This window comes from Lissotriton helveticus, chromosome 9 (genome assembly GCF_964261635.1).
Source record: "Lissotriton helveticus chromosome 9, aLisHel1.1, whole genome shotgun sequence".
Taxonomy (NCBI): domain Eukaryota; kingdom Metazoa; phylum Chordata; class Amphibia; order Caudata; family Salamandridae; genus Lissotriton; species Lissotriton helveticus.
The window spans coordinates 976528878-976556773 of NC_136070.1; the positions used below are offsets into that span (position 1 = coordinate 976528878).

At 44.6% G+C, this 27896-nt stretch overlaps 1 protein-coding gene across 1 annotated transcript in view; it reads right to left on the minus strand.

Moving 5' to 3' along the window:
• The window catches only part of ZMYND10 (zinc finger MYND-type containing 10), a 173604-nt gene that overhangs the window by 68145 nt on the left and 77563 nt on the right, over window positions 1-27896 (minus strand). Inside the window, exons 3-4 of the mRNA XM_078661272.1 lie at window positions 25853-25969; window positions 16131-16184 (exon numbers count right to left, since the gene is read on the minus strand). Coding sequence (XP_078517398.1) covers window positions 16131-16184; window positions 25853-25969 — 171 coding nt within the window. The remainder of the gene's footprint in view (window positions 1-16130; window positions 16185-25852; window positions 25970-27896) is intronic.

Genomic DNA, 27896 nt, shown 5'->3' on the forward strand with positions numbered 1-27896 from the left:
TAGAGTCCCACAGCAGTCCCCACTCCCGGAGGAGGGTGTCCACTCTTCTAAACCAGGAAATCCTGGAGGACAGAGCGTGCAAAATGACCGTCCCTCCTCACCTCGGAATCCAAGCAGTAATGCTTCCCGAAAGTGTGGAGGGAAGACCAAGTTGCCGCTCTACGAATATCCTCTACAGGAACACCTCTAGCCAATGCAGAGGTTGACGACTTAGCTCTCGTAGAATGAGCCCTTATACCCTCTGGTGGTTCCTTACCGGCCAAAGAGTAGCAGATCTTTATACAAAGGACGATCCATCTCGACAAGGTTCTTTTATGGACCGCTCTTCCTTTCTTGCAGCCAGCAAACCCAATGAAGAGCTGGTCATCCAAACGAAAGTCTTTAGATCTGTCCAAGTAAAAGGACACCGCCCTTTTGGGGTCCAGACGGTGCAACCTCTCCTCATCCTTAGAAGGGTGTGGGGGAGGATAAAAGGTAGGGAGGGTAATGGATTGACCAAGGTGGAAAGGAGTAACCACCTTTGGAAGAAAAGCAGCCCTGGTCCTAAGAACCATTCGATCAGCATGAATGGTCAAGAAAGGGGGCTTGGAACTAAGAGCTTGAAGCTCACTTACCCTCCTTGCCGAGGTTATTGCAACGAGGAAGACTGTCTTAAGAGTCAAAAGCCTCAAAAGACATCTGTGAAGAGGCTCAAAAGGAGCACCCATCAAAAAAGTCAAGACAAGATTTAAGTCCCACTGAGGCACAATAAAAGGAGTAGGAGGGAACTTATTTGTGAGGCCCTTCAAAAACCTTAAAACTACAGGAGACTTAAAAAGAGATGGCTGATCAGGCAAGCAGAGAAATGCCGACAGCGCTGAAAGATAGCCCTTAACTGTGGCAACAGCAAGTCCTTACTGCGCCAGAGAGAGGGCAAACTGGAGAACTTCAGACAAATGGGCTCTCAAAGGGTCAATAGATTTATCCCCACACCACGTGACAAATTTCGACCATCTATAAGAATAGATGGACTTAGTGGAGTCACGCCTGGCTGACAAGATGACATCCACAACGTCAGGCGGGAGGGAAAAGGAATTCAGGTTGCCCCGTTCAATCTCCAGGCATGAAGGTGTAATGTCTGGAGGTGGGGGTGTAGAACCTGCCCCTCCATCTGAGAGAGGAGGTCTGCCCTGAGAGGGAGACGGAGCGGCGGGTGAGAGGAGAGGTGGAGAAGATCTGTATACCACACCCTTCTTGGCCAGTCCGGGGCGACCAATATGACTAGAGCCTGGTCTTGGCAAATCTTCCTCAGAACCCGAGGAATCAAAGGTATGGGAGGAAACGCGTAAAGGAGTTGATTTCCCCAACTCAACTGAAACGCGTCCCCCAAGGCTCCTTGCATCGGATACTGGAGACTGCAGAAAGACAGGCAGTGAGCATTCTCGCGAGTGGCGAACAGGTCCACCCGAGGAGTCCCCCACATCTGAAAGATGTCGTGAACCACCTCCGGGTGAAGCCTCCACTCGTGGTCGGCAGAGAACTGCCGACTGAGACTGTCTGCACAAACGTTCAGAACTCCGGCCAGATGATTTGCCATCAGACAAATCTGATGGCCCTGAACCCAGGACCAGAGACGCAGAGCCTCTCTGCAGAGACACTGCGACCCCACTCCTCCCTGTTTGTTGATGTACCACATTGCGGTCGTGTTGTCCGTCAGGACCTGGACTGAACGACCGTGAAGGGAAGGGAGGAAGGCCTTGAGTGCCAAACGTATCGCCCGCAATTCTAGAAGGTTGATATGAAGCAACCATTCCTCTGGAGACCAAAGACCCTTGATCTCCAGATCCCCCAGATGAGCACCCCACCCTAGAGTGGGTGCATCCGTTATCACTGTGGCCACCGGAGGAGGCAACTGAAAAGGCTTCCCCTGAGACAGGTTGCCTTCCACGCTCCACCAAGACAGATCCGCCGCAGCTTCTCTGGAGATCCTCACTGACTCCCCGAGATCTCCGTTGTGCTGATACCACTGCCTGCGGAGGCACCACTGGAGCGCCCTCATGTGCCAGCGTGCATGGTTGACCAACAGAATGCATGAAGCCATCAGACCGAGCAGGCGAAGGACCTTCAGGACTGGAACGACCGCTCCATTGTAAAATAACGGAATCATTTCCTGTATGTCGCGAATCCTTTGAGGAGGAGGGAATGCACGACATACAGTTGTGTCCAGTACAGCACCTATGAACAGGTTGCGCTGGGAGGGCACCAGGTGAGATTTGGGCACATTTATCGAAAAACCCAACCTGTACAACAACTGGGTTGTCTCTTGCAGATGACGGAGCACTATCTCTGACGACTCTGCTTTGATCAGCCAGTCGTCCAAATAAGGGAATACAGGAATCCCTGACCTTCTGAGATGTGCAGCCACCACTGCCCTCACCTTGGTGAAGACTCGAGGCGCAGTAGTAAGCCCAAACGGAAGGACCGCAAACTGATAGTGCTGCGATCCCACCGTAAAACGGAGATACTTCCTGTGTGACTTCAGGATGGGGATGTGAAAGTACGCATCCTGCAAGTCGAGTGACACCATCCAGTCTTCTTCCAGCAGTGCCTGAAGAACCTGAGCAAGGGTGAGCATCTTGAATTTCTCTTGTTTAAGATAAAAATTCAAGATCCTGAGATCCAGGATTGGACGTAGTCTGCCATCCTTTTTGGGAATCAGGAAATACCGGGAGTAGCATCCCTGACCCCTTTCCTGCTCTGGGACCACCTCTATCGCACCCTTTCTTAACAGAGTTTGGACTTCCTCCTGTAGGAGTAACAGATGTTCCTCTGAGCAATATCCCTGGCAAGGAGGGTAATTGGGAGGGAATTCCCGAAAGGGAAGGGCATACCCATTTTCTACGAGATTGAGAACCCAAAGATCTGATGTAACCGATTCCCAATCTCGTAGAAAGTAGGTAAGCCGACCCCCCACCGGACCCACATGATCCTGAATGGCGGATCTAGGGCTGCTTTTCTGTGGCTGGGGGGTTGGAGGAGGTGGAGGAGGAAGAGGCTTGACGTCCTCGAGGACGTGACCTTTGCTTTCCCCTGTATGACCTATACAAGGTATTTTGCTGCTGCTGTTGTTGTTGCTGCTGCTGACCTTGTCTATAAGTATGAAAAGAAGAGCGTCCAAAACCTCTAAATTTCCTGGTCGTTGAACCTCTAACTTGAAGACCAAGAGATCTAGCAGTAGCCCTGCTATCCTTAAATCTCTCTAAGGCTGTATCTGCCTTCTTGCCAAAGAGTCCTTCACCATCAAAAGGCAGATCTAATAATGCAGACTGCACATCAGCAGAAAAATCTGAGGATTTTAGCCAAGCTGAACGTCTTGTGGCAACCGCAGTGCCCATGATCCTTGCAACAGAATCTGCAGTATCTAGACCGCTCTGGATAACTTGACGAGCTGCCGCCTGAGTATCCGACAAAACTTCCTCAAAGTCACCTCTGCAGTCTTCTGGAACCTTTGGAATCAATGAACGCATAGAGTCCATAAGTGCGTGCACATATCTTCCCATAAGGCAAGTGGCATTCGTTGATTTTAACGCCATACTTGCGGAGGAGAAAGTTTTCTTGGCCACTTTATCCTGTTTTTTAGCTTCCTTGTCACCAGGCACTTGTGGAAAAGCACCAACTGACTTATTTGAACATGCAGCTTGAATCACCAGACTTTCAGGAGAAGGGTGAGATGACAAAAAGGCAGGGTCTTCAGGAGCTACTCTATATCTCCTAGCCACATCTTTTGAGACAGCAGGAGCAGAAAGAGGCTTTTTCCACACCTCCATAATGGGTTCAGTCAAAGCCTCATTAAATGGGAGTAATGGTTCCACAGCTGAGCTCGGTGAATGAAGAACCTTAGTAAGCAGATTTGATTTAAATTCAACAGTAGGCAATGTTAAACCTAAAAGCCCGCTGCTTTTTTCATTACCACATGATATGGCTGAACATCCTTAGACGGTGCATCAGGACCGGATGGTAATACCCACTCTGGGGAAAATTCAAGACCACTAGCATCCGCTAGCTCCTCGAAATAATTTTCATCCAGCTCACCTTCTTCCAAGTCAGAATAAGACTCATAATACCTCCGTTCTTCCCGGAGACGTTGAGCTTCTCTCCTAGATCTCTGCTTAACACGGATTGCAGCCGGATCCACTGTCGACTCCGACGGCGCCGGAGCCGACGTCGGTACCGAATCCGCAGGTTTAGAAGGATGGTCCAGAGATGAACACCCTCAGGTCGATCTCGAGGCAGATTCGAGTCTGTTTCAACAACAGGAGTCGATTCCTCTTCTTCATTAGGAACTTCACCGACCTCTTCTTGAGCCGGAGACGGTGCCGGAGTCGGATCGGAAACCGGAGTCGGAGAATGAACTGACGTCGAGATTCATGTCTCCTTTTCTTATGCTTCTTATGTGACCTCGAAGCATGGTCCGATGAGGACTTCGAAGCCGACGCCTCCCGAGATCTTGATCTTGACTTCGATCTCGACTTCTTCGAGCGGGACTTCGAAGATTTCTTTCCTTTATCAGCCCTCAGTTTTGCCACAAGAAGCTTGGTCTCCCTTTCTCGCAGGGCCTTAGGATTCATTTTCTGGCACGACAAACATCCATCCACGTCGTGGTCGGAGCTCAAACACCAAATACAGTCCTGGTGTGGGTCCGTAACGGACATCATCTTTCCGCATTCCCTGCAGGGTTTAAATCCTGTCTTCTTTGTCGACATAATAACGAGACAAAGAGGTAAGAGCAACAGAGAAACGAAGAAAAACAGTAACAGAGTTACCAAAAGCTACTGAGTATCCCGAAACCGTTAGCGTCGACGACGCGGAAAAAAGGGAACTGATGTCATCACGCCGGCATGGGCCTATTGTAGGCGTCGGTGACGTCAGCGGAGTCGCGAGCGATGCCGTGCCTCTATGACGTCCAAGTCCACGTCGGCGCGAAGCTACAAAAAGAATTTCCGAATGTTGCTGACGCAAGGGGATATTCACAAGGTGAGGAATCCACACGGCAGATGTATCTATCAGAAAGAATAAAACTATTACTGAATATAAATGCCCTGTGTTTAGAGTGCATCTCACAATTCTGGGATTTTTTTAAAGTGTGTTTTGGGGGGCGGGGATTGCAAAGCAGTTGCATATGAGCTCTGTGCTGAAGTTGATGGCAAAATCTTATAGCAGTCGCTGCAACATTACCTGGCGAGCTTTGCTACCAAATAGGAACAAGCAATGCCCTGCTCAGGCATGTGCCCGAGAAACCTGAGAGCTCTGAGGTAATGGTGGGAGAGTTTGGCCCTTGGGAGGCTAGCACTTTATGTCTGGTAGCCTTCTAGCTGTGTTATGCCCTCAGTATACTAGGAAGATACAGGTTCCTTTAAGAGCAGTGGAGTGCTCGAAGGAAGCGAGGTGGCTCATAAGGCTTTGATTAAAGGTGAGTGCTGCAGGGTTGAGGGAGCACGATTGTGGCTTGATGATAAAGAAACTTGTCTGACAGCGACTGGTAAACGATCTACTCGGTGGCTCATACGGTTTGATTCAAAGTGAATTCTGCGGGAATCAGGGGGGCACGGTAGCGGCTTAATAAGAAAGCATTTGTCCGACGACGACTAACGGCCTACGGAATCAGTGGCTCCATACGACTTTGATTCAAAGTCAGTGCTGTGGGGATGGGGGAGCACGATAGCAGCATAATGGTAACAAGAAAGCAAAAAAATGCAACACTTTACGAAGAAACGTGAACCGTCCAAAAACACGCGATGAGCTTGGGCTGGGCTGAAAGCAACGCAAAAAGAAGTGTGCCTACACAAACAGAAATAGACAAAAACAAAAATGCAAGAATACAAGTAATGGATCACGGCTCTGTGGGAGGGAGCAAAACACCAAAAGGAGGGACAAACAAAACACACATTCCCTATATTCAAGCAAGCTTTTGGAAAGGACAAGCGAACAAACTAATCAAAAGCTATGGGCTGGCTGTAAGCCCAGAGTAGATACAGCATGTCTCGAAGTGACAGCTCATGCGCTATGTAGACAAGACCTAAAAAGGAGAGAAAGAGCATAACTGACAAGAACTGGAAAGCAGGAGCTGCTGGTCTAAGATAGCGCACTTAGAACAATGCATAAAGAAGAGTTCAATGTGGAGAGTAGTAACTGCAGTGTTACAAGTCTGGAAATCACAAGAGAAAAAGGGTAAGAATAAGCTAGGAAAAAAACACTATTCATCTGTAACTTTAGAAGTGCCCCTACACAAACAGAAATAGACAAAAATGCAAGGATACAAGTAATAGGTCACTGCTCCGTGGGAGGGAACAAACCACCAAAATGAGAGACATAAAACACACATCACCCATATGCAAGTAAGCTTGTGGAAAGGACAAGGGAACAAACTAATCAAAAGCGAAGGGTAGGCTGTAAGCCCACAGAGTAGATAGGTGTGGCGCCGCGGCCAGGGCGACTGACGCTGGAATCTGGGGACCACGGTTCGATCCCCGGCTCCGGCGGCAGGTCAGCCCAGCACCATGTGACTCTGGGCAATAGCTCGCTTAATCTTCCCGACGGCCCCCCAGCGCCTAGAGACCCTTACGGGTGATTGTGCGCTTTACAAATGTGGACTTTACTTTACTTTACTAGATACAGCATGTCTCGAAGAGACAGTGCACGTGCTGTCTAGGTGAGACCTAAAAAGGAGAAAAAGGGCAGAACTAGCAAGAACTGGAAAGCAGAAGCTGCTGATCTAAGAGAGTGCACTTGGAACGATACATAAAGACGAGATCAATATGGAGAGTAGTGAATGCTGTGTTACAAGTATGAAAAATACAATAGAAAGAGGGAAAGAATCAGCTAAAAAAGATAAGCTATTTATCTGTAACTTTAGACGTGAACTCTTGGAGTATACATGTTAGCACTTTTTGAGGGATACATGTTAAGCATAAAGCATTATCAACATTTTTGTTACAATCCTTCTATCATACTGCCACTACCACTACATTTCTTATTTTTTTCCAAAACAGTCTTTAGATAGAGACAGGTAAGATAATATTGCACATGCCTCACAAAATGTCAAATATGTATTCACCACAAAAAAATGTAATCTCCCATTCGCCATAAGTAATTTTGATCTAGCACGTATTCCAAAACAGAGAATGAATAGTGAAGCATTCATACAAAGCCAGGTGCATGTGTGTATATATTAGACACATTATTCTGTGACCTTTAATGTCATAATGCACTTTTCTTGTTATGCTGGTGGTCCTTGCACCATTTCAGGGATATTAATTTTGGGGCTGAATATCAAGTTCCCCTCTGCTGCTGACGGTTTTCAAATACCAAAATCTCCAATGGATCTTCAAAAATTACTCCGTAACTTTGAAAACTACACTAGAAAAAGAAAATAACCGGTAAGTTAATAAAAGCTAAGGTAATGACTTACAAAAGATACACAGGATATTAAAATGGAGCTCACAGTTAATAGTGTCACTCTCCATACATTTGATTATTTGAGTATTAGATATTAGCCAAGCAAGCAAGGACAGGCTCAATTAACAAAAGGAGTCATAGGCCTCACACAGAAGGGCTGGAGTATAACGCAGTACTCAGCTTTATGCATGATGTCCAGCTATAACAAAACGGTAAACAGCGTTTACAACGCAACTTTTACCACGCACTACCGTTACCACGCAATTGCGCTGGGGGGCGCTGTAGGATAGGGAATAGTTTACTTTACTATCCAAAACCTTCCCTACTATCCACGGGGACTGGAGTTGGAATAGTAAATTCAACTATTCACTATCCAGCGCCCCCCAACGCAAGTCGTTGTAACGACTTGCGTTGTAAAAGTTGCGTGGTAAAGGCATGCATTGTAAAATCATGCGTAGTAACGACATACATCCAACAAAACTGGAGGTTTGTTGCGTGCAAATACCAAAAGCCATCAAATGTGGAGTAAGAATAAAGGTCTATAAAAACGTCATTTTTCCACCAAATTAGAAAATCTGTTTTCTTTTAAAATTGAAAGTATTTGCAAGGTATATCTAGTATTCCATTAAGCCAATAATTGGAATGGGGTGCTGCCAGCAACCTAGGATGGTGGATGGGATCAATAGTGGCTCCTCACTGTGGCCCAGATTATCGGATGGCATCCGTGAGAGAGACAAACAATGAAGTGTCTCTCCCACCACCAAGTCTGTAGGGACACCAGGAGGCACCCACCAGTGTTCAGGATCTTTGGCACCCAGCGGGAGAGAAGTGGGAGGTGAGCTGCAATGGCGCTGACTTGTCCAAACATGGCGGCTGTGTGCTGACCACGTCCCAAGTCCACGTCCCAAGTTGCGGTCACTGCGCTGTAGCCCCAGGTGGGTCCATACACCATGAGGAAGTGATCAGATGCCTCCTCCACCAAATCCTCACACTGAGCCTTTTGTACCGACTGCCCTGACTAGCTGGCCCACAGTGAGTGTCCTGCCCTAACTTCCCCCTACACTATGGGAGGCGTTGCCATGGGGGCCATGCGGCATGGGTCCCGCGTGCCTTGCGGGCAACTGGGCGCCGCCTGTGGCTGCGCGAACTGGCTCGGAGGTGATGCCAGAATCTCACCCCCTAAACGCCCAGTGGGCTACTACTGCTAGGGACAGCCTGCTCGGTGCCTGAGTCAACCACAAGGGAGAAAGAAGGAGAGAGTCTCCCCAGATTCCCTGAGGGTTGACCTCTATTTAGGGCCGTGACCGCAGTAGAATTAGCCTGGTCAAGCTGCACCTACTGCGTGATAGAGGAGGATTCTATGTCTCAGCACAGCTGCAATGGGCAGTGAACTGGATGGTGGGACAACATCTGTCAGGGACGGCAATCTTTGAGGAATTATTCCATAGTGGCACCCTGCATGGCCTAATCTTTCCAGGAACAAAATTCCACAAAACACTGGCAATCTTGGTGTAGACAGTGGTCATGACGCTGTGCAGAAGCCTCCAGTATAGGTGAGTGACCCCTAAACCCCTGCGCTTCCTCTGAAGAGTTTATCAATCCTCGCTGGCCCTTTCACTGCCAGGTAATTAACCCCAATGGGAGGAGGTGGGCATACAAACAGTGGGTGATTTATACTCAGATGGTATTATCATGACTTTCCCAACACTGGTCGTGGACCCGGACTGGGTGAGGGCCAATGGGCCAATTTTTTTTTTTTCAACTTTATTTAGGTTTTTGTGATAAAGAAATATGACACACATTTCAGAGTCCTCCTACGTATCCGTGAAGACAAGTATTTATAGGAATTTGGCGCACATCCATACCCCTGACAAAAGTGTTGATCAAACAAAGTCCAACATTGTTCCCTGACCCACGATAGCTGCCATGTCCCCCACCCATCCAGATTTAAATATTACATATCATGCAAAAATGTACGACAATAGAAAGCAGGAATGCGTCTTGTTGGTGATAGGCTTTATAATTGTTTGGGTCAAGGTGGATCACCCTCTGTGTCTAATGGGGACATCACCCTCAGTCTTTTGGACATTGTTAGGTATAATCCCCGTTCTATGTTGTTGTTGTATGTAATTGATAAACGGATGCAATGGTGTATCAAATTTGGCCACTCTGTCCCTAATGATGGCTGTGAGTTTTTCCATGGTGTAGAGATTCCACACCTTTTCCCACCATATGTTTAGTGAGGGTGCTTGAGGCTGCTTCCACATCTGTGCTATGCCTTATTATGCAGCTGAGTATTGGGTAAAAAAGTTGTCCATGTGGAGTCAACGTGGGAAAAAGAAAGCCCATTTTCTCCTGGGTCACCCAGGAGGACCAACAGTGGGTCACGGGGGCAGTGAAATGCTAGTGATGGAGTGTACCGTAAATAGGACTTCATCCCAAAATGTTTGCACACTCTGGTATGCCCACCATGTGTTTAAGAAAATGCCCCATGCTCCGTTCCGCGCATTCCTTCCAACATGACTCCTAGCTCCGAAACATTTTATGCAAGCACACTGGTGTCAAATACCAACAGGTGAGGATTTTTTAAGAGTTCTCTTTGTAGCAGAGACAGATAGAGGTCTTAGAATTCCTCTGTCATATTGCTCCCTAAGTTTCATCAGTGATATCTGTGGTCAATTCCCTTTCCCACTGTTGCATTTAGGCATGTTTCTTTGGCGGAGTAAGATTGAGTATGTAACAATATAAAGCAAACACAAGGGGATGATGGACAGAGCACTGAAACTTTTCAGACACTCCCCCTCAGTCACAGATCTGAGTTCAATTCATCATCGTTCTTTAGCTCACTTCGCCACCTCAGTTCAGACCCAGCTATATGCAAATCAGTCTTGACCCTGTGCCTCATGGTAATAGTCCTGCCGGAACTGCCAAGCCAGGTCTTCCCTTAACCGCAAACAAGCATCCTGGAACTGGTTTTGGGGTAACACTCCTCATCAGTCAGGCTAGCTTGAATCCAGTGGCAAAGTGAGCAAGGGGCCATGCCTGGGCATACCTTGCCAACTTAGGGCGAACAAAGCAAATAAGCAAACACAGGGAGAGGATGGACGTAGCTCTAAACCTTTTCAGACACTCACCCCCAGTCACAGATCTGGGTTGAATCCATCGATCTTTAGCTCACTTAATCACCTCAGTTCAGACCCAGCTGTATGCAAATCAGTCTTGACCCTGTGCCTCATGGGAACAGTGCAGATCGAACTGCCAAGCCAGGTCTTCCCTGAACCGGAAACAAGCATCCTGGAACCGGTTTCGGGTTAACACCCCTCCTCAGCCAGGTTAGCTTGAATCCAGTGGCAAAGTGCGTAAGGGTCCCACGTCTGGGCATACCCTGCCAACTTAAGCCGAACAAAGAAAATGCAAGGAGATGATGGACTGAGCCCTGAAACCTTTCAAACACTCCCTCCCAGTCAAAGATCTGGGTTGAATCTATCATCGTTCTTTACCTCACTTCACCACCTTAGTTCAGACCTAGCTGTATGCAAATCAGTCCTGACCCCGTGCCTCATGGGAACAGTCCACCCGAACTGCCCATCCAGGTCTTCCCTTAACTGGAAACAAGCATGCTGGACTGATTTCGGGGTAACACCCCTCATCAGCCTGGCAAGCTTGAATCCAGTGGCAAAGTGAGCATGGGGCCCATGTCTGGACATACCCTGCTAACCTAGGGTGAACAAAGCAAGCTAGCCTGGTTGATGAGGAAACTTCTAGTAAGCTAGATTGAATGGCTACCTACCTGAACTATATTTGTACTCTGGTCTGCCCCAAATGTTTCTTGAAAGGATCTAATGCAGAGCAATATTTATTTTAGTGGTAAACTTGGACTGAGTACTGGTATAAATGCTAGTTAAGGTTCTCAATAATGTTTGTGGTGACTGCACTATGGTGCTCTGATAGTTCCTTTATTTCTTTAAGTTATTTCCAAGAACAGGGTGAAGGTCCAATGATTTAAAGAAGACTTATATGCCTTTTGTTAGAAAAAGCTCTTAAAACATATCATGTATGTATAATTTCTAATGCAGCAGTCTTCTCTGCTTTCGATTCTCTTTACTTCCAATCAAAGCATTAAGGCAATCCTGAAAAAATTCACCCAACTACTGTCAGTGATGCAGGCTTTTAACAAGTCACAATTTGTAATGTACAACGGGTCTTCTCTTTAAAATAGAAATTCCATGATGTTTGCATTCACTATTTACTGAATTACAATTATAGAATCGGTACAAGCTACACATTGCAACTGAAACAGCACTGAGCAGTGATGGTGTCATATAAATCAGGAAGTACACACCATGTAGGATCCTGAATTTCATAAGTGCAGAGGAGACCAGAACAGACTATTTAGAAAGTAGATTTTGATGATGACAAGTCAAGATCCACGTGGATGATAGGATTTCAACAGAAAAAGGGGGCACAGAGCTAGGAATTCTAATTGAAGAATGTGTAAAAGAACATTATAAGCTTTTTGGTAACGCTTCTTTCTCTATGTGTTTCGGAATCACAAACCATAGTACTGAACAAAATAAGAAAAAGATGGTACGATCTGAGATCACAGACCAAGGAGCAACTGGCAACTAGAAAGCCGATGGCAACGGCAACAGGAGGTGAACCAAGCAGAATAACCTCACCTACTTCACTGGAGCAGTGATAGAATCTACTTTTAAGCCCAAATCAGTTTCTGGTGCTCATAATATAGACAGATCAGCACCAGCTATGCAAGGTAAGTTTGCATTTCAAATAGGTTATTATTTTATTCAAAATTAATTAGCATAGTATTTCTTACAGGTAATAATACAAAATAATAACATTCTAAATTAAAACAGAATTAATTCCTCTGTTCAAATATTAAAACATAATGCATTATCATACTTGCAGTATGCAATGTATGCACTTTACTTTTTGAAACATACATTATTGAAAAATATTACACCATAATGACAATGTGAGAATACGTTTGAATGTTATTACATATCAAAATATGAAACTATTTAATTTCATATTCATAGCTGCATATGTGTACTGGATCACATTATACACTATTCAATTTTGGGGGGATTATAGGTAAAATTGATTTTAATTAAAAAAACGAAGTGTATGAATTAACATTTTTTAAATTAATAAAATAGATCCATACATGTTTGTTATTGTAAATGTTATTGTATATTAATTTAATTGTATTCATATTCTAAACATTTTGTTGGACTTGCAACCGAGGACTCTTCTGAAACTGGACATTCAGGAGGAGGAAAAGAATATATGTTCCTAGGTGAAGTCGTAGAGTGTACCTTCAACACAAATGACAACTTCTCCTACAACCACAACTGAATGTCAGACATCAACAACAATAACTCTTTCATCAATAAGCAATGAAACTTCAACCTCTGTGACTCAGTCCTACCAACTTCCTGTTATGTCACATCACCACTAAGTACACTTCCATTAGGAGACACACAGCTCCATTAATGGATCAAGTTTCTCTCACTTTGGATTCAGACGGTCCTGTTCCAAGTGACAGCGAATTTCGTCAAATGGAGAGAATTATCTTTAGAGTCCAACAGAGACATAAGGGGGGGCTACTCAATGTCTAGAAGAATGTTACCACTGGAAAGTACCATCAGTTATGGGTTTGAAACACCACAAGTTCAGTGAATGACATACATAACTAACTCACAAGTACATTGAGTCAAATGTCAGAATCTGTTATACTCTATATGCTGCTGTTAATAAAAATTCCTCAGCACACAGGTGTCATCAATGTCAAGTTGAAGCATGTCTCCAAAGGTTTGGTAGATCAGTTAATAAGCTCGCTAATGCAACTGCAAATTTATGCAGATACACAGTCAACGGTCAATCTGAAATAGCACACTGCATAGGAGATATTTAAAGGACCGTACAACTATTGACATATGCTATAGAAGAACTGCAGACATCTAATGCTACTATTAGGGCGTCTCTTTCTGTTGGGGATACTGAGAAGGGATCCAGCCTAAGAAGCACTTTTGTTGTAGAATGAAGTACATTACATCACACCAGAAGGCAATCAAGAGAAATTAGTACCACTTCCCACATATTAAAGTCTTAATATGTTGTAATAAATTATCAAAAATAAAGAGAAAAAAGGACTTTGAAAATCAGTATAGTTGTTGTAGTGTCCTTATTTACATGGGAGGCACTAATTATATTTTGGAGGACTTCAATGACACTGTTAATTTAAAGAGATATTATACTTCATTGTATGTCATTAAAATATATATTGAATTGTATGCAGATTTCTTAATTTTGCACATAGATGCAACCGCCTTCCATATGACATTCACAGACTAAACGCGACACTCATGAAGGTCCAACAGTGGCTCACAGCCAACCACCTCAAACTGAATGAAGAAAAAACGGAAGTTCTCCTAATTTCGAACAAAGATGAAAACCCACAAATAGTGGAATGGCTCAAAGCCTTAAATGCTCTCAATGTCTCTCTGACACCAACAAACTCCGCTAAATCCCTAGGAATCACCCTCGACTCCAAACTGGAAATGAACAAACACATCTCTAAAACCGCCAAAAGCGCGTTCCTGAACCTGAAACTTCTATACAAAATTAAACCCTTCCTCCCCCCCAAAGACCTGAAACAGGCCACCCAGGCACTTGTGCTTTCCAGAATAGACCATGGCATCGCAGTGCTGACGGGAACTGCCAAAGCGCACCTGGGACCTCTCACCTCCACCCTCAACGCAGCAGCAAGAATGGTCACAGGAACAAAGAAATTTGATCACATCTCCCCAGCACTCAAAGAACTCAAATGGCTCCCGATTGACCAACGAGCCAACTTCCGCACAGCTTGCCTCACTCATAAAGCCCTGCATACAGGCAAACCGGAATACCTGGCTTCCAAACTCAAAAGGGCGGGTCAGTCCAGTAACCTCAGAAACTCCAACACACTTTTACTCATCCCTCTGAAATCACAGAAACGAAAAACCGCAAATAAATCTTTTGCGGGGAATGCCCCCAGGATCTGGAACTCCATCCCCCCCATATCAGAATGACTGCCTCCTTCCCGCAATTCAAATCGCTACTCAAAGCCTTCTTCCTTGAATACTCTGGTGCCTAAGGAGAACCTCATGCGTGACGGTGGAAGTCCGCTTTCTATCTGAACCCAGAGCCGGCTGATTCACTCCAGATCTCCGTCCCTTATTCCGTTCAAGTTACTGTCGCACAGACTCTATTTCCTGCTTGTTGTTTTTTTTTTGCCTCTGCTGCATATCTGTATTTGCTGTGAAGCGCTCTGATACCTCCGGGTCCAGCTAGCGCTATACAAAACTTCAATAAATAAAAATAAATAAATATGATATTATACTGCAAGTGCAAAAGGTCCTTTTATAACTAATAACTATTTGTGAATCTTTAATACATCTTGTTAATGATTCCCTAAATCTCTAATTTAATGTGCGATTCAGTAGAGATCCTAGTATTTCCCACGTCATACATCAGTAAACCCTATTTTAGAGCTCACAAATCAGTTTGAGACTGATTACCAACTCACTAACTGTATGCACATGAAGCCCACAGATCTTTTGCTCTTACTCTTAATGTGCTATGGTGTTAAAGCACAGCATTACCTACTGTTGCATGGAATGGAAACTAAAGCAATGACATAGTGTAATGCAGGTTACTTCTCTGGTTAACTTCGAATTGTATGACAAGATACACAAAATGTTACAATGTTGTTCTGAACTGAGGGGATAAATGTTACTCTTTCTGTGACTACTGTAAACCACCTGATTTACCCATAGCCTTGCTGTTCAAGATCACATAGCTTGGCATGATTATTAGGTTTGCAAGCCAAATTTGTCAGATGAAGTTATACATTATTTTAGGTGGTGTTTAATTGAAATGGTTTTATATAACCAAACAATACAGGAATTTTACATTGTTGTTACTATTTTAAAGGTTTACCCACTGCAACACCCCCTGCAAAATATTTAAAGGCGCCTTTTGTGCAGCTAAAGTTATTGATGTGGCTGTTTGTTGTGGGGAAGCTGCAACCTCTGTAGAATCTGTAGAATTCTTCTGTACCTGCCTGTACAGTCCAGCATACAATCTACTCCATCAGGAGCAACCCTCATATCTTGTTTCTGTGCAGGTGCCCTGCCTCTCCTGCACCATGTCACTGAACTCAATATGCTTAACACAAGCTTCTCCATTCACTTTGTATGCTACTCTATACTACCAAAACATACTCTTCCTGCAAAACAAAATCCCAAAAAGGTACAAAAAAAATCTAAGGCACTAAAACAAACAAGAGTAATCAAGTAAAATAAGCCTAATTTAATATACGAAAAAACAATCACTCCAGTGAAAAGGGAGAAAGGGAGAAAGAGAAAGTCAAGAGAATAATAGTAAGAGGTAGCACACACAAGGAGTGATCTGTGACACATCAAAAACCAAGGGGTAGAAACTATTAAATAATAGAGAAAACACTGTGTCAGTTTAAGGAACTCATTCAAAATGTTTAGTTATGTTTTGTAGGTCTCTCGGGGTTAGAGTTAACACATTTAGGAATAGTTTTAAACCAAGTCAACTCAAGTCACAGTTTATTCAGGTTTCTAAAATAACACTCTTCACTAAATGTCAGTGGATTGTTTACAAACCTTATGGTAGAAGATTGTCTCCAAGAGATTGGTGATAGTAGCCTCATGGTGTATCTGAAACAGAAGGAAATAATACAATATTAGTCAAATTTGCAGTCCTCCAAAATGGTCTTCCAGAAGGGGAGAACAGGAACTCCACCACCCGATTGCTAAATTGCATTCACACTCTATGCCACAATGAAATTGATCTTCTTCTAATATGCCAGTCACATTCCATAAAGGAGAAAGAAAGGCTAGGATACTCTACTCTCAAAGTCACTTCAACAAAAAAACCTTGCAATTCCAAGAGACATTATTAACGGACTCTCGTAAACTGCTCCAATCACACAGCTCCCTGCTAACTGGTTCTCTGAGGAGATTGATCTGCTAAACGTAAGCTAGTTCAGCTGACCACATATAGTTTCAAAATATTCTTTTCTCTAAGGAGCTTCACGGGAACATCCGCCGCCAAAACCCACTCCGTCAGACTTAGGCAAGATCCCATCAGACTCTAAACTGTGTCAGGTAATACTTCTTACATTTAGTGGACAACAACCCATAAATCTGTTTACTGAGCACCCATATTTAAATCCAACCTGACATATTGTGTCTCAATATTACTGGATACTAAATGTAATATCTCCCATCACAGCAGGTGCTCTCTATCAGCCAACAACTATCTGTCCCTAGTAACTCAGCCCATAGGTCAGCAACAAGTTAAGTATGAAGCCAGGAGTCTATTTCAGACCTAGCAGCATCAATCTAATAGACAGAAAAGCCCTGACAGACGAGAAAGTAGCATGGAGTGAAACCAATGATAATTCATTGTACCGTTCCCTGGGAATGCTTTAAACTCTCTTGGCCAAGGCCCTTTAAAAAGGCATTAAAGACAAAACATTTCAAAGAACCTCTGAGCTTTATGCACCACTTCCTGGACCAAACCTACCACCCTCCAAATGTTAGGCCTCACTGTCACAGCACAACAGCAAATAAAAAAAACTATAGTTGAGGAAGAGAAAAAAGGAAATTCAGCACGTTGTTAGACATAGAGCACAACCCATAGCTGAAAAAGTGTATCTTTACACCTGGATATCAAGGAGTCCCTGTGTAGCAATGCCTGCACTGACTCTACATGTCACATGGAGGTGCACTGGAGGAGGGGAAGTGAATAGCTGATGACTCCCCACTCCTCTCTAGTTTTGCTCACACCACCCCAAGAAAGTCACTAAGGCTTGTTGCCCTCTCCCTGTCTGCACTAGTGTTTGAAAGATACCCCTCCCAACTCATATGGGACCACCGTGCCACAAAGGCACTCACAACCACTCTCCCATAATGCCCTCAGGGGCCAGCTGAATGCTCATAGACTACATCAGGCTAAAAGATAGCTACTTGCTCTTTTAACCCATCCCACATTCCCTTTGGTGCAGCACTGCTCATCATCCTCCCAGCCTCACTGGCCCTCCCCCACACCAGGTATGTTGCCCTCTCGTACAGGTTGTCCAAGCAGCAGCAACAGTTGGTAATTCCAGGTAACATGCTGGCCCTAGCACAATGGCGACAATCCCTTGCAACATGTTGGCTGTGGCACAATGGTGGTAATCCCCTGAAACATGCTCACAGTGGCACAATGGTGGTAACATCTAGTAGAATACTTGAACTGGCACAATGGGAGTAAGCCCCTGTAAAACAATGGCCCTTCCACAATGGCGGTAATCCATTGTAAAATGTGGGCCCAGCCATATTTACTAACCCAAAGGCCAATAATCCATCATCACCCCCCACTCAGTAACTGTGTGACGATCTAGCCACATATTTCACTCATAAGATCGATTTAATTTATCGATCTTTTGATTTGGCGGAAGGAGACCGGGTGGAAGGCCATCTGCCCTTAGAAACGCCATATGAAACGGAATCTTACTTTGGGCTTGACTCCTTTTCTCACGTCACAAACGAGCAAGTGGGCTCTTTACTTAGCCTTGTAAAATCAGGCTCTTCATTAGATCACGCACCACCGATGGTTATGTCAACACTCAGTCCGGTCTTAGCTGACGTGCTTGCTGACGTATATAACATCTCGCTAGATACTGCCATATTCCCGAGCAAGTGGAAGAACGCATGGGTCAAACCACTGCTTAAAAGAGCGCTAGCGGACCCAACTGACTTACAAAACTAGGAAGGACAAAAATGCAATATTCACTTTGTTCGCGCTATAAAAAACTTTCTAAATAAATAAACACAGACCGATCTCGCTCCTCCCTTGCTGCTCGAAGGTAATGGAATCACTGGTCAATCAACAGCTATCCCACTATCTGGAGCAAAACAACCTTCTGGACCCTTCCCAGTCCGGTTTCCGTGTTTCACATAGCACGGAGGCTGCACTACTGGAGGTTATGGACACCATAAGGCTGACACTGGATAGAGGGACCCCAGTGATCCTAGTCCTTCTAGATTTGTCGGCAGCCTTTGACACCATCTCTCACAAGATACTGCTTGACATGCTGGGAGAGATTGGTGTCAAGGGCCTGGCTCTCAAATGTATTCAAAGTTATCTATCCGGGCGCAACCAGAGCATCCAATTGGATTCTTTTGAATCACAGATATAGGGGTGGACAGGGGAGTTCCTCAGGGATCGGTCCTGAGTCCAACCCTATTTAATGTGTACGTGACCCCCCTGGCTGATATCATCAGAGGCCATGGGTTTGAAACCATCTTGTATGCTGATGACACGCAGCTAATTGTTCCCATTGAGGAGGACATTATGTGAGCTCAATTAAAATATAAAAACTGCATGTCTAGCATCGCGAGCAGGATGAGGAGGAACTTTTTACAGCTTAACTCCACTAAAACTGAGATATTGCTGTTCGGGAAGGTCGAAGCAATCTGATCTCCCGAATGGTGGCCTGCTGAGCTGGGAGAGGCCCCCTCCCCTAAAAACTGGGCTAAGAACCTCAGCATTAGGATAGATAACAAACTATCAATGGAGGAGCAGGTGAAAACACTGTCAGGCACCTGCTTTGGCACAATGAAGATGCTTAGGAAGATTTTCCTCTGGATTCCTCTCTCAGCCGGAAAAACCCTTATCCAGTCACTCCTGGTGAGTTGACTTGATTACGGCAATTCATTGCTTGTGGGAATAAGGGAAGATCTACTATCCAGACTACAGGTGGTGCAGAACACAGCAGCCTGCCTTGCCCGCAACAAGCCGGTGCGGACCCCTTCTGCCCCCTTTCTGATCCAGCTTCACTGGCTCCCGGTTAGGAAACGAGCATACTTTAAGATGCTCTGTATGGTCTTCAGATCACTACAGGGAAAAGGATCGCCTATCTTAAAAATAAACTCATTTTGTACCAATCAGTTCGACAGCTAAGATCAAGTAACTGCAATCTCCTGTGTATCCAAAGAATACACAGGGCTAAGATAGGGGGAAGAACCTTCTCCCATCTGGCTGCCAGTCACTGGAATAGTCTGCCACAGAACATCAGGGCGTGTGTTGGGCTAACCAGTTTTAAGAAACTACTAAAGACCTGGCTGTTTTAGATGAGCATGGCCCAGGAGTACACATTTCTCGAAGCGCTGAGAGATCCCCCCGGGGACGATTCGCTTGCGCTCTATAAATGAGTAAATAAATAAATAAATCAAATAATGATGATAATCCCCAGCAACATGTTCACCCTGGTAGTCCCTCATAAAATGCTGGATCTAACACAATGGTGGTAATCTCTGACAACATACTGACCCTGGTACAATGGTGTTAATCCCTGGCACCATTCTAGCCCAATGGTGGTACTCCCTAAAAATATGGTGGCCCTGGTGCACTTGTGGTATAGTTCCTGATAACTTGATGGTCCCAGCACAAAGGTGGTAATTCCACTCTTGTTGTGGACAGCAATTGTATGTTGGTTGGTGTCAAGGCAAAAATGTAAGTAAGTGTGAATACACTGAAGTTCAGACAGGCTTAGAGAAGTGAAGAAACAGCATAAGTGAGCACATGTAACGGGTATTTTACAGTATATGCTTAGCAAACCTGTCTGAAAAAGAAGACAAATGTCTTTGCCTTTCCCAGGTTTTGGGTAGAGGGTTGCCAAACCTATCACATTTGTAAATTTGTTATATTTTTGCAGACAGACTCTTTCATTTTATTATATCCCAACAAATACTGGCTTGTTGTTAGTTCCTTAATGTAAATGACTCAACTACGCTTTAAACCAGGGGTCTCCAACCTTTTCTGTAGTGAGAGCTAATTCTGTACAGTAAATATTATCCTGAGCTACTGAAGGCTAAGCAACTCGTGCATTATTACCAGATGCCCCCAGACCCACCTTAATTGGCTTTAAGCCTAATGTCCATAGAGACAGATGCTATGGTTTGAACAAAATAATTTGACTAGAGCACTATGACAGGGCTGCCATGTGTATAAGTGAGAGTATGGTCTTTGGGGATGTATGAACATGTGTGCGTATGAATGGGATATATGTGTACCAGTGACTGAGAGATTGTGTTGTATGTACTTGTGGCACAGGACATACATTTCGCCATATGTGGCACTTTTACATCAATAACACAAACGGGAGAAATTTAAAGTGCAAAAAAATGTTCTGAAAATATGTTCAGAATATGGAACATTTTTCTGCACTTTAAATTTCTCCAATTCAAAATAATGGCTGTATTTTTCACTTTTAACTATGGCACTGTATCAAGAAAATTAATAGTTAACTTTGTTTATATGGTACCATAAAAATTGTCATTTAAATGTTCTCTCATTTCCAAGTGTCACATTTACAAACACCAAGCATCTTGCTCACAGTGACTTGTAGACATGGTGTCATACTTATAACAGAAAAATACATTTGTTTAAATGTGAAGAATTTTAAGTGAATAAACATTCTTCATAACCTATTAAGATGTATTTGGCTTAATTGAAAGTGGAGAAAAACATTAATAGTTTATGTTTTATAGAAACGTTTTCTTCACTTTGGATGTCTCCCATTTGAAAAAAATGACTATTTTTCAGTTATAAACATGGCAGTGTCTACTGCCCACTGGGATCAAAAGGCCTACGGCTTGTCTCAGTGCGGCACTTTGAAATGGGAGAAAATCAAAACGTTAATCATTAAGGTAACTTTTCATTTACATTTTTTCCCATTTAAAAGCATTATGAGAAACATAATTGTGTTCTCACACTCCAATATGAAGTGGACAAGGACTTTTATCTAAGAGTTAAATACTTCAGTGCCTCAGTTCTTCACCTCTGTGACTCAGCTTGGCCTATACATCTGACTGAACACTGCTCATTAGCAGGATCTGCTATCTGCAGCCTGATGATGATAATGTAAAGTAAACACCGCCTTCCTTTAACATTAAAAGAAAATGTGACGCTGTGCTTATTTAAAAAGTAACTCATGGGGGGAGGAGCTATGACACCGACCAAGATGGCCGCATAGTTTCCCGGCTCCGCTGACCTCCGTCCTACGCTCGCTTATCCTGTCGAATATCCTGATCTCCTGCCCCGGATTCGTGTGGGTGAACTAGTCGGCACCCCGATGGTGTGACCACGGAATTTTTCTGATGTTCTGGGGTGAAGTAACATCGAAAATGTTTTGAGGCCTAACCCAGACTGGAAGCCGGGGACTCGATTGCTGGTCTACCCGGGTCCAAAGTGAACAACAACGGACTGAGGAGAGTGGTTGGGTCCGGTCCTTGGAACTTTTGAAAATTTCTCTGGACTACTTTGCAACCATCTGCTGCCTGGTGCTGTACCTGAGGTGAGGTGACGGGTGGCGCGCGGTGCTGCGTCGCGGGGGGCCCCGGCCCGGGGGCCCGGCACTAGCACCGCTGGTGCCCCGGGGTGGGGGTCCCGCCGCGCATTGCTGCGTGCTGCTGGCCCGTCCCTCGCGGCTTGTTTCTGCTCCGGCGTATCCTGCCCCGGAGAAGGCGCCTCTCCGTGGGGATCGTTATGCCTGCAGACGTATGGAACTTGGCGGAATGGACCCAATGTGGCCCTTCCTTGCGGATGGTAATGGCGGAACTTGCGGAGCTTCACGCGACGGTGAGGGCCCAGGTCAATCATTTACTGTCGGCAGCAGATGGGATCATAGGACCGGGAGCAAGCCCTGACTTGATTTTTGAGACCCGGCAGCCGACTTGCCTCCTGTTGGGCGCCCTAGTGGCGCGTTTGGACCCGGTGCTGGAAGCTGTGCCTGCCCCCGAAGAAATGGATCTCATCGTGTGTGCTGAGATTGGTGACTCTCTTACATTCTCGGAAACATCGGCCCTACAGTTATCGGAACATTTCACTGCTTCCCCCATCCTGGACACTGTTGGCCCACACTATAATCTGTATCGGAACGAGTCGCACCCCCTCCCCAATCGGTCTCCCAACATGGCGGATGTAACGATGCTTGGCTTCGGAGACGGGGAGGGACATCGTTTGTGCAAGCCGTGTGCGTTGGGATCTGCTCTTCCTCTCCCATTTACTGGCCCAAGCTCCGGCTGCTTCTGTGTGACTTTTGACTTCCCGGGGATGGGGCTTTACTTATCCGAGGGACTCGGCAACTTTGATAGACGGGGCCAAGGCTGAGATTATGGATTGAATTGTTTACGATGGATCTATTGGTAACGGGACTGCTTCATTAACAGACGGATTCCGGGGCGGGGGGTTTGTGGTTCCCCCCGGGGCATTTTTGTATGGTGGACAACTTTATTCGTGCTGGCTTAGGGGGCCCCCCTTTGTTAGGACGGGGGGGGGAGACCGGGAGCGCATAGACTATTGCCCTCCTCCACTTCCCCGTTGGGTGGGGTTTCCTTTCTTTCTCCTTTTTCTCTGTTTCTTCTATATTTCGGGTTTGGTTCTCGGGCGACAGGCACACTGCTGGGGGGGGGCGTAGTCATCTGCAGGGGTGCAGGGTGGGGGGTTGGGGGAGGGGATTTTTCGTTTTTATTTTGTTTCTATGGCCTTTTTTCTCTTCTCTATCTTTTTCCTTTTTCTGGATCAGTGCAGTGGGTTTCCTTTGGTATCAATCACTGCTTTTTCATCTGTGCCTCAATTTTCGTGGTGTTCTCTGGGTCTTAGGGCGGGTGACTAGCAGGCGCGAATTGACCGTAATATTCCCTCACATCCTGAACCGTCTGTTCCAGCGCCATTGATTTGACCGATTACTGTTTACTGTTGACACGTTTACTATTCTGCCTGCCATTTTTCGTTGCTGGGAAATTGTTCGGCACCTGATCCTTCCATCCTATACTATAAAATGAAAACCTTTTACATCCTGTTTTTTTAATCGTGCTGTTCAGTGACCAAGAGTACGCTAGCATGGTGATTCTGCTCCCCGAGGTGCTGCAAGTGATTAAAAATTGCTCTCTGTTAATCTAACTGCTTAGCGGCCAGCCCCGGGGGTTGTAGGCCCATACCTGTATTTGGTTGAAATGTCAATAAAGGTTTAAAAAAAAAAAAAAAAAAGTAACTCATGGCTGTCAGCTACTTTGAAGGTGCCTGGGAGATACTGGTAGCTCGCAATCAACTGGTTGGAGTCACCTTCTTTAAACAGGCTGTTATTTTCAGATGTACTATGTTGTTATTCATTTCCTTCTTGAAGTGCCATTGGCAACATGTTGGCATTTTATTAACTAAATAAATATGGGATGCTAACCCTTTGCTCACCCCAAATAAGCAGTTTTACAACTTCTACTCTAGACTCCTTGCAAACTCTTTCACATCTTCACACACCTAGTTTTTCGGCATGTTAGATGTTTCCATAGCTCTCATCATGCCTTGGTTAATGTATGCAAAACGCTATATATTTGTGGTTCTGTTCTTACTGCACTGAAGACTGCAAAGAAGGTGAAAAAGTGGTGGTAAGATAACTGCAACACCTCCCTCTACATGTCCACATCTAACAAGTCTTCCAAGCACACAACTGCTATACAGGATGGAATTATCTGCTTTGATAATAGTGTACTCTCATAAAGAGCCCAATCTTCATCCAATTAAAACTGCAAAGATATTTATAGATCAGAACCCTCCACTCAATATTGGCACCGCTGGTGACCGTCCATAACTTAAAGTAGAAATGTATTGGTTGAACCCTGGTCTCTGCACAAGCAAACCGGGCGGTCGCCATCAATCTAAAGTGGAGGGGCGGCCAGGGGAGACAGAGGTGGGTTAGGGGAATACAAATAAATAATTAAAAAAAGACTTAGCTGCTCTAACGCTGCCTCGTTGCTCCTCTCCAACTCTCCTCCGACCTCCCGGCAGTCAATGGCCCTTAGCAGAGGCTCCCCACCCAATCCAGATGCTGCTCTCCTGCTAGCATAAGAGAAATGCCTGGATTGGCCTCAGGGCTATGCTGACGTTCGCTGAGGGACAGGGAGCCTGTTGCTTTTCTCCAACCCGGCTGTGCAACACAGCTGGGTTGGAGAAATAAAAGTGTGCATGTTTATTTGGCCGACCTAAAATGGCCGGCCAAACTGACATGCGCATTTTGGAGCTCCAGTCTTCTGCTACCAATCAGGAGCAGAGGATATACCCCCTTTTTTCATAGCTCAGGCAGGCCGGCAGCTATGGCGCTCCATAGTGAAAGATAAAATGGCAAGGAAATAATTTCATTTCCATTTTATTTTTCATGATTATCGCAGCACAGTGGGTGGGGGCCAACACCCCCCACACAAATTAAGAAACCACTGCTGCAAGCAACAAAATATAACTTTGTCCTGGCAAAAAGGCAAAAAACATTCATGATCACCAGGAAGTCAAGAAGGCTGTAAAGATCTCAGGGGCACATAAATCTTGCATTTTTGTCTTCGCAAACAGCCGTTTGCGACTGCAAAAAATCCTTTTCAGATGCAGCAAACCCTATTTTGCGATTCGGTAACCTGTGACCGAATCGCAAAATAGGTTGCGATTCGCTGTTTGGAAGGGGCGTGTTTAGGGCGTCCCTTCCTAATACCGAATCGCATCGGTCTGCAGAAATGTTTTGTGACCGAAATGCGGACGCAAAAAATTTGCATTTTACCACCTACTACAAGTAGGTGGTAAACCATTCGCAAATGGGAAGGGTTCCACAAGGGACCCCTACCCCTTTTTAAATGTTTGTTACAGCGTTTTTTTAAGAGCAGGCAGTGGTCCCACGGACCACTGCCTACTCTTAAAAAATGAAAAGAAAACTTTTCATTTTTGTTTTAGAAACACATCCCGTTTTCCTTTAAAGGGAACGGGCTGCATTTCCCAAAAAATATTGCTTTATTTAAAAGCAATTACAGACATGGTGGTCTGTTGACCCCAGCAGGCCACTATCGCTGTGATTTTTGCGAATCCTAGGGGGACAAAAATTGCGACCTACCTTATAAATATGAATCGCAAAAAGTGTTCAACACACTTTCATGCATGCGTTTTGCGATTTCCTAATTGAGAATCGCAAGGATTTGCAATTCGGAAATCGCAAAACGGTTTCTTTATGCATCTGGCCCTTAGTCTTTGGCCACATAATGAAAAGTGACACACCCATGGTCAAGACAATGCTGAGACGCTGCAGAACTCAGGAATATGACCACTGAAGGACTGTAAACAAATTTGCCTCCAGAATGGTCAGCACAAACACCTGCAAAATTTCCACACACTTTCCTTCTCTACATAGAGCTATATTTGCAGCGAAATAACAAAAGTAGACTCTCACAAGCATGCACAATACAAAGACACCATTTACAATACATTGTTCCTTACAAAGACCATAAGGCTTTTTTGTACTCACCACCATGTAGATGGGGAAGGTGCTTTGTGGATGAAAGTCCTCCAATTTGCAGAGCACAGGGAACACCTTCTGTTTCCAGACTTCCACACTTATCAGTTCATGGATTAAAATGGGAATCTAAATACAAAATATTTATTGTGCTGCATTATTAACATTTATTAACAATAATAAAAAATGTGGATTGAAATACTTTTATTCATCAAAACACCACAACTATGTAGGTTATAGATCAGGACCGGAAAGGATTGTGCACAGACCAATTCAATCCACCAATTTCTGAACCTATGACATTAATTTTATTATGTCTACATAACAAATACCAATACGGAATTAAACCCTCCATCCACAAATCCAGAAAGAAAACAAAGGAGAGGCTGTGGCTTAACGGCTAGAGCGAGAAAGCAAAAGACACACAATTGATGGACGGAATGCAGAACAAATCAAAACATTAACCCCCAGTCAAGAGATCTGGGTTAAATCCATCATTCTTTTGCTCACCATGCTACCCGAGTTTAGACCTGGCCATATGCAAATCAGTCTTGACCCTGTGCCTCATGGGAACAGCCCAGCCAGTACTGCCAAGTCAGGTTCTCCCTGGACTGGAAACAAGCATCCTAGGACCGGTTTGGAGGCACTCCTATGACTTACATGAAGATGTGAGAAAGATACAGCATTCATCATATTAGGGACATGAACACATCTTTGGTAAAGTGTGGACGCTGTTAGGCAAATCACACATCTTTGGTGTGTATTGCCATTGCATTGCATAGATAGTAGTGTATGCCTGGTTAATTGCGACTTTGGCACTGATAATTGGAGTGATCAGTGTGGCAGAGGGAAAGGGAGGTTGTTAAGGGCACTCTTATAGTTAACACAAGTTATGCACTGTTTTTCATGACAAATTAAGTTTACAACAATTTAGCGCGATGAAGTAGTGATGTCACATTTATATTTCGAGACACATTACCTTATCAGAAGCATGATAACTCTAATATCGTGGAACATCAGAGGCCTGAATAATCCTCGAAGGCCAGGAAAGTCTTAACTTATTTAGACAGACAAAAGCTATACCTAGCCATATTCCAGGTAACACACTTAGACCTCTGTAACCAGGATAACTTTGCTAGATGCTGGGGACAACACAGATTCTTCCTTTGATAAAGTACATTTGCCAGAGAAATATGCATATATTGATACAAAGCTCCCTTGATATTACACTGCTGCAAAAAACAGAGGACTTGGATGATTGATACTTAATGTTAATGAGCCTTCTTAACAACAGGAAAATAGTGCTATTTAGTACATAACCCCCTAAATGTAGACAAGCCTGAGAACTTCATTACAATCTTCAACATACTCTGATGAACTGAAATTGATTTAATAGTTTGGGGCAGGTGACCTAAACCTAGTTTTGAATCGTGAACTTGACAGCTCCTGTGGCCGGGGTGCGTGCAATCCACGAGTGGGGGAAATTCTCCATGAAGCAACAGATATGCTAGATCTGGTAAATGTATGGAGACATCACCGTGGAGAGGAAAGGAAGTACTCCTTTTACTCTACACCACAACACAATGTTGTGCATATATTATTGGCTAGTTACACACGCCGAGACTCCCTGGGTATCAGATATTGTTATTTACCCCAAACATTATCACACCACTCACCCTGTGATGTCCTGCTCTGAGATGAGGCAATTCAGCTGGAGATTTCCTACAGACTCCCTCTTAGACCCTGTTTTTCATGATAAACTGCACTCCTCAATACTAGAATTCTTAAAGCGTAACCTGGGGTCTGTAGCTATATATGCCACATTATGGAAAGCATTTAAGGGTCTACATGAGAGGAGTGGTAAACTACACACATAATTTGGGACACATTTAAAGCGACGGGCAGTGGTATAATGAGGATCAACAAGATTGATAAAGGCAGGAAGGTGTTCGAGAATAAGCTCTTGTCAGAGATTGGATGCCTTGAAGGATTACACAAGCAAAACTTAACTCAGTCAAGAAAACCCAAAGACAGTTAGGTATTCTTAGGGGCAGAT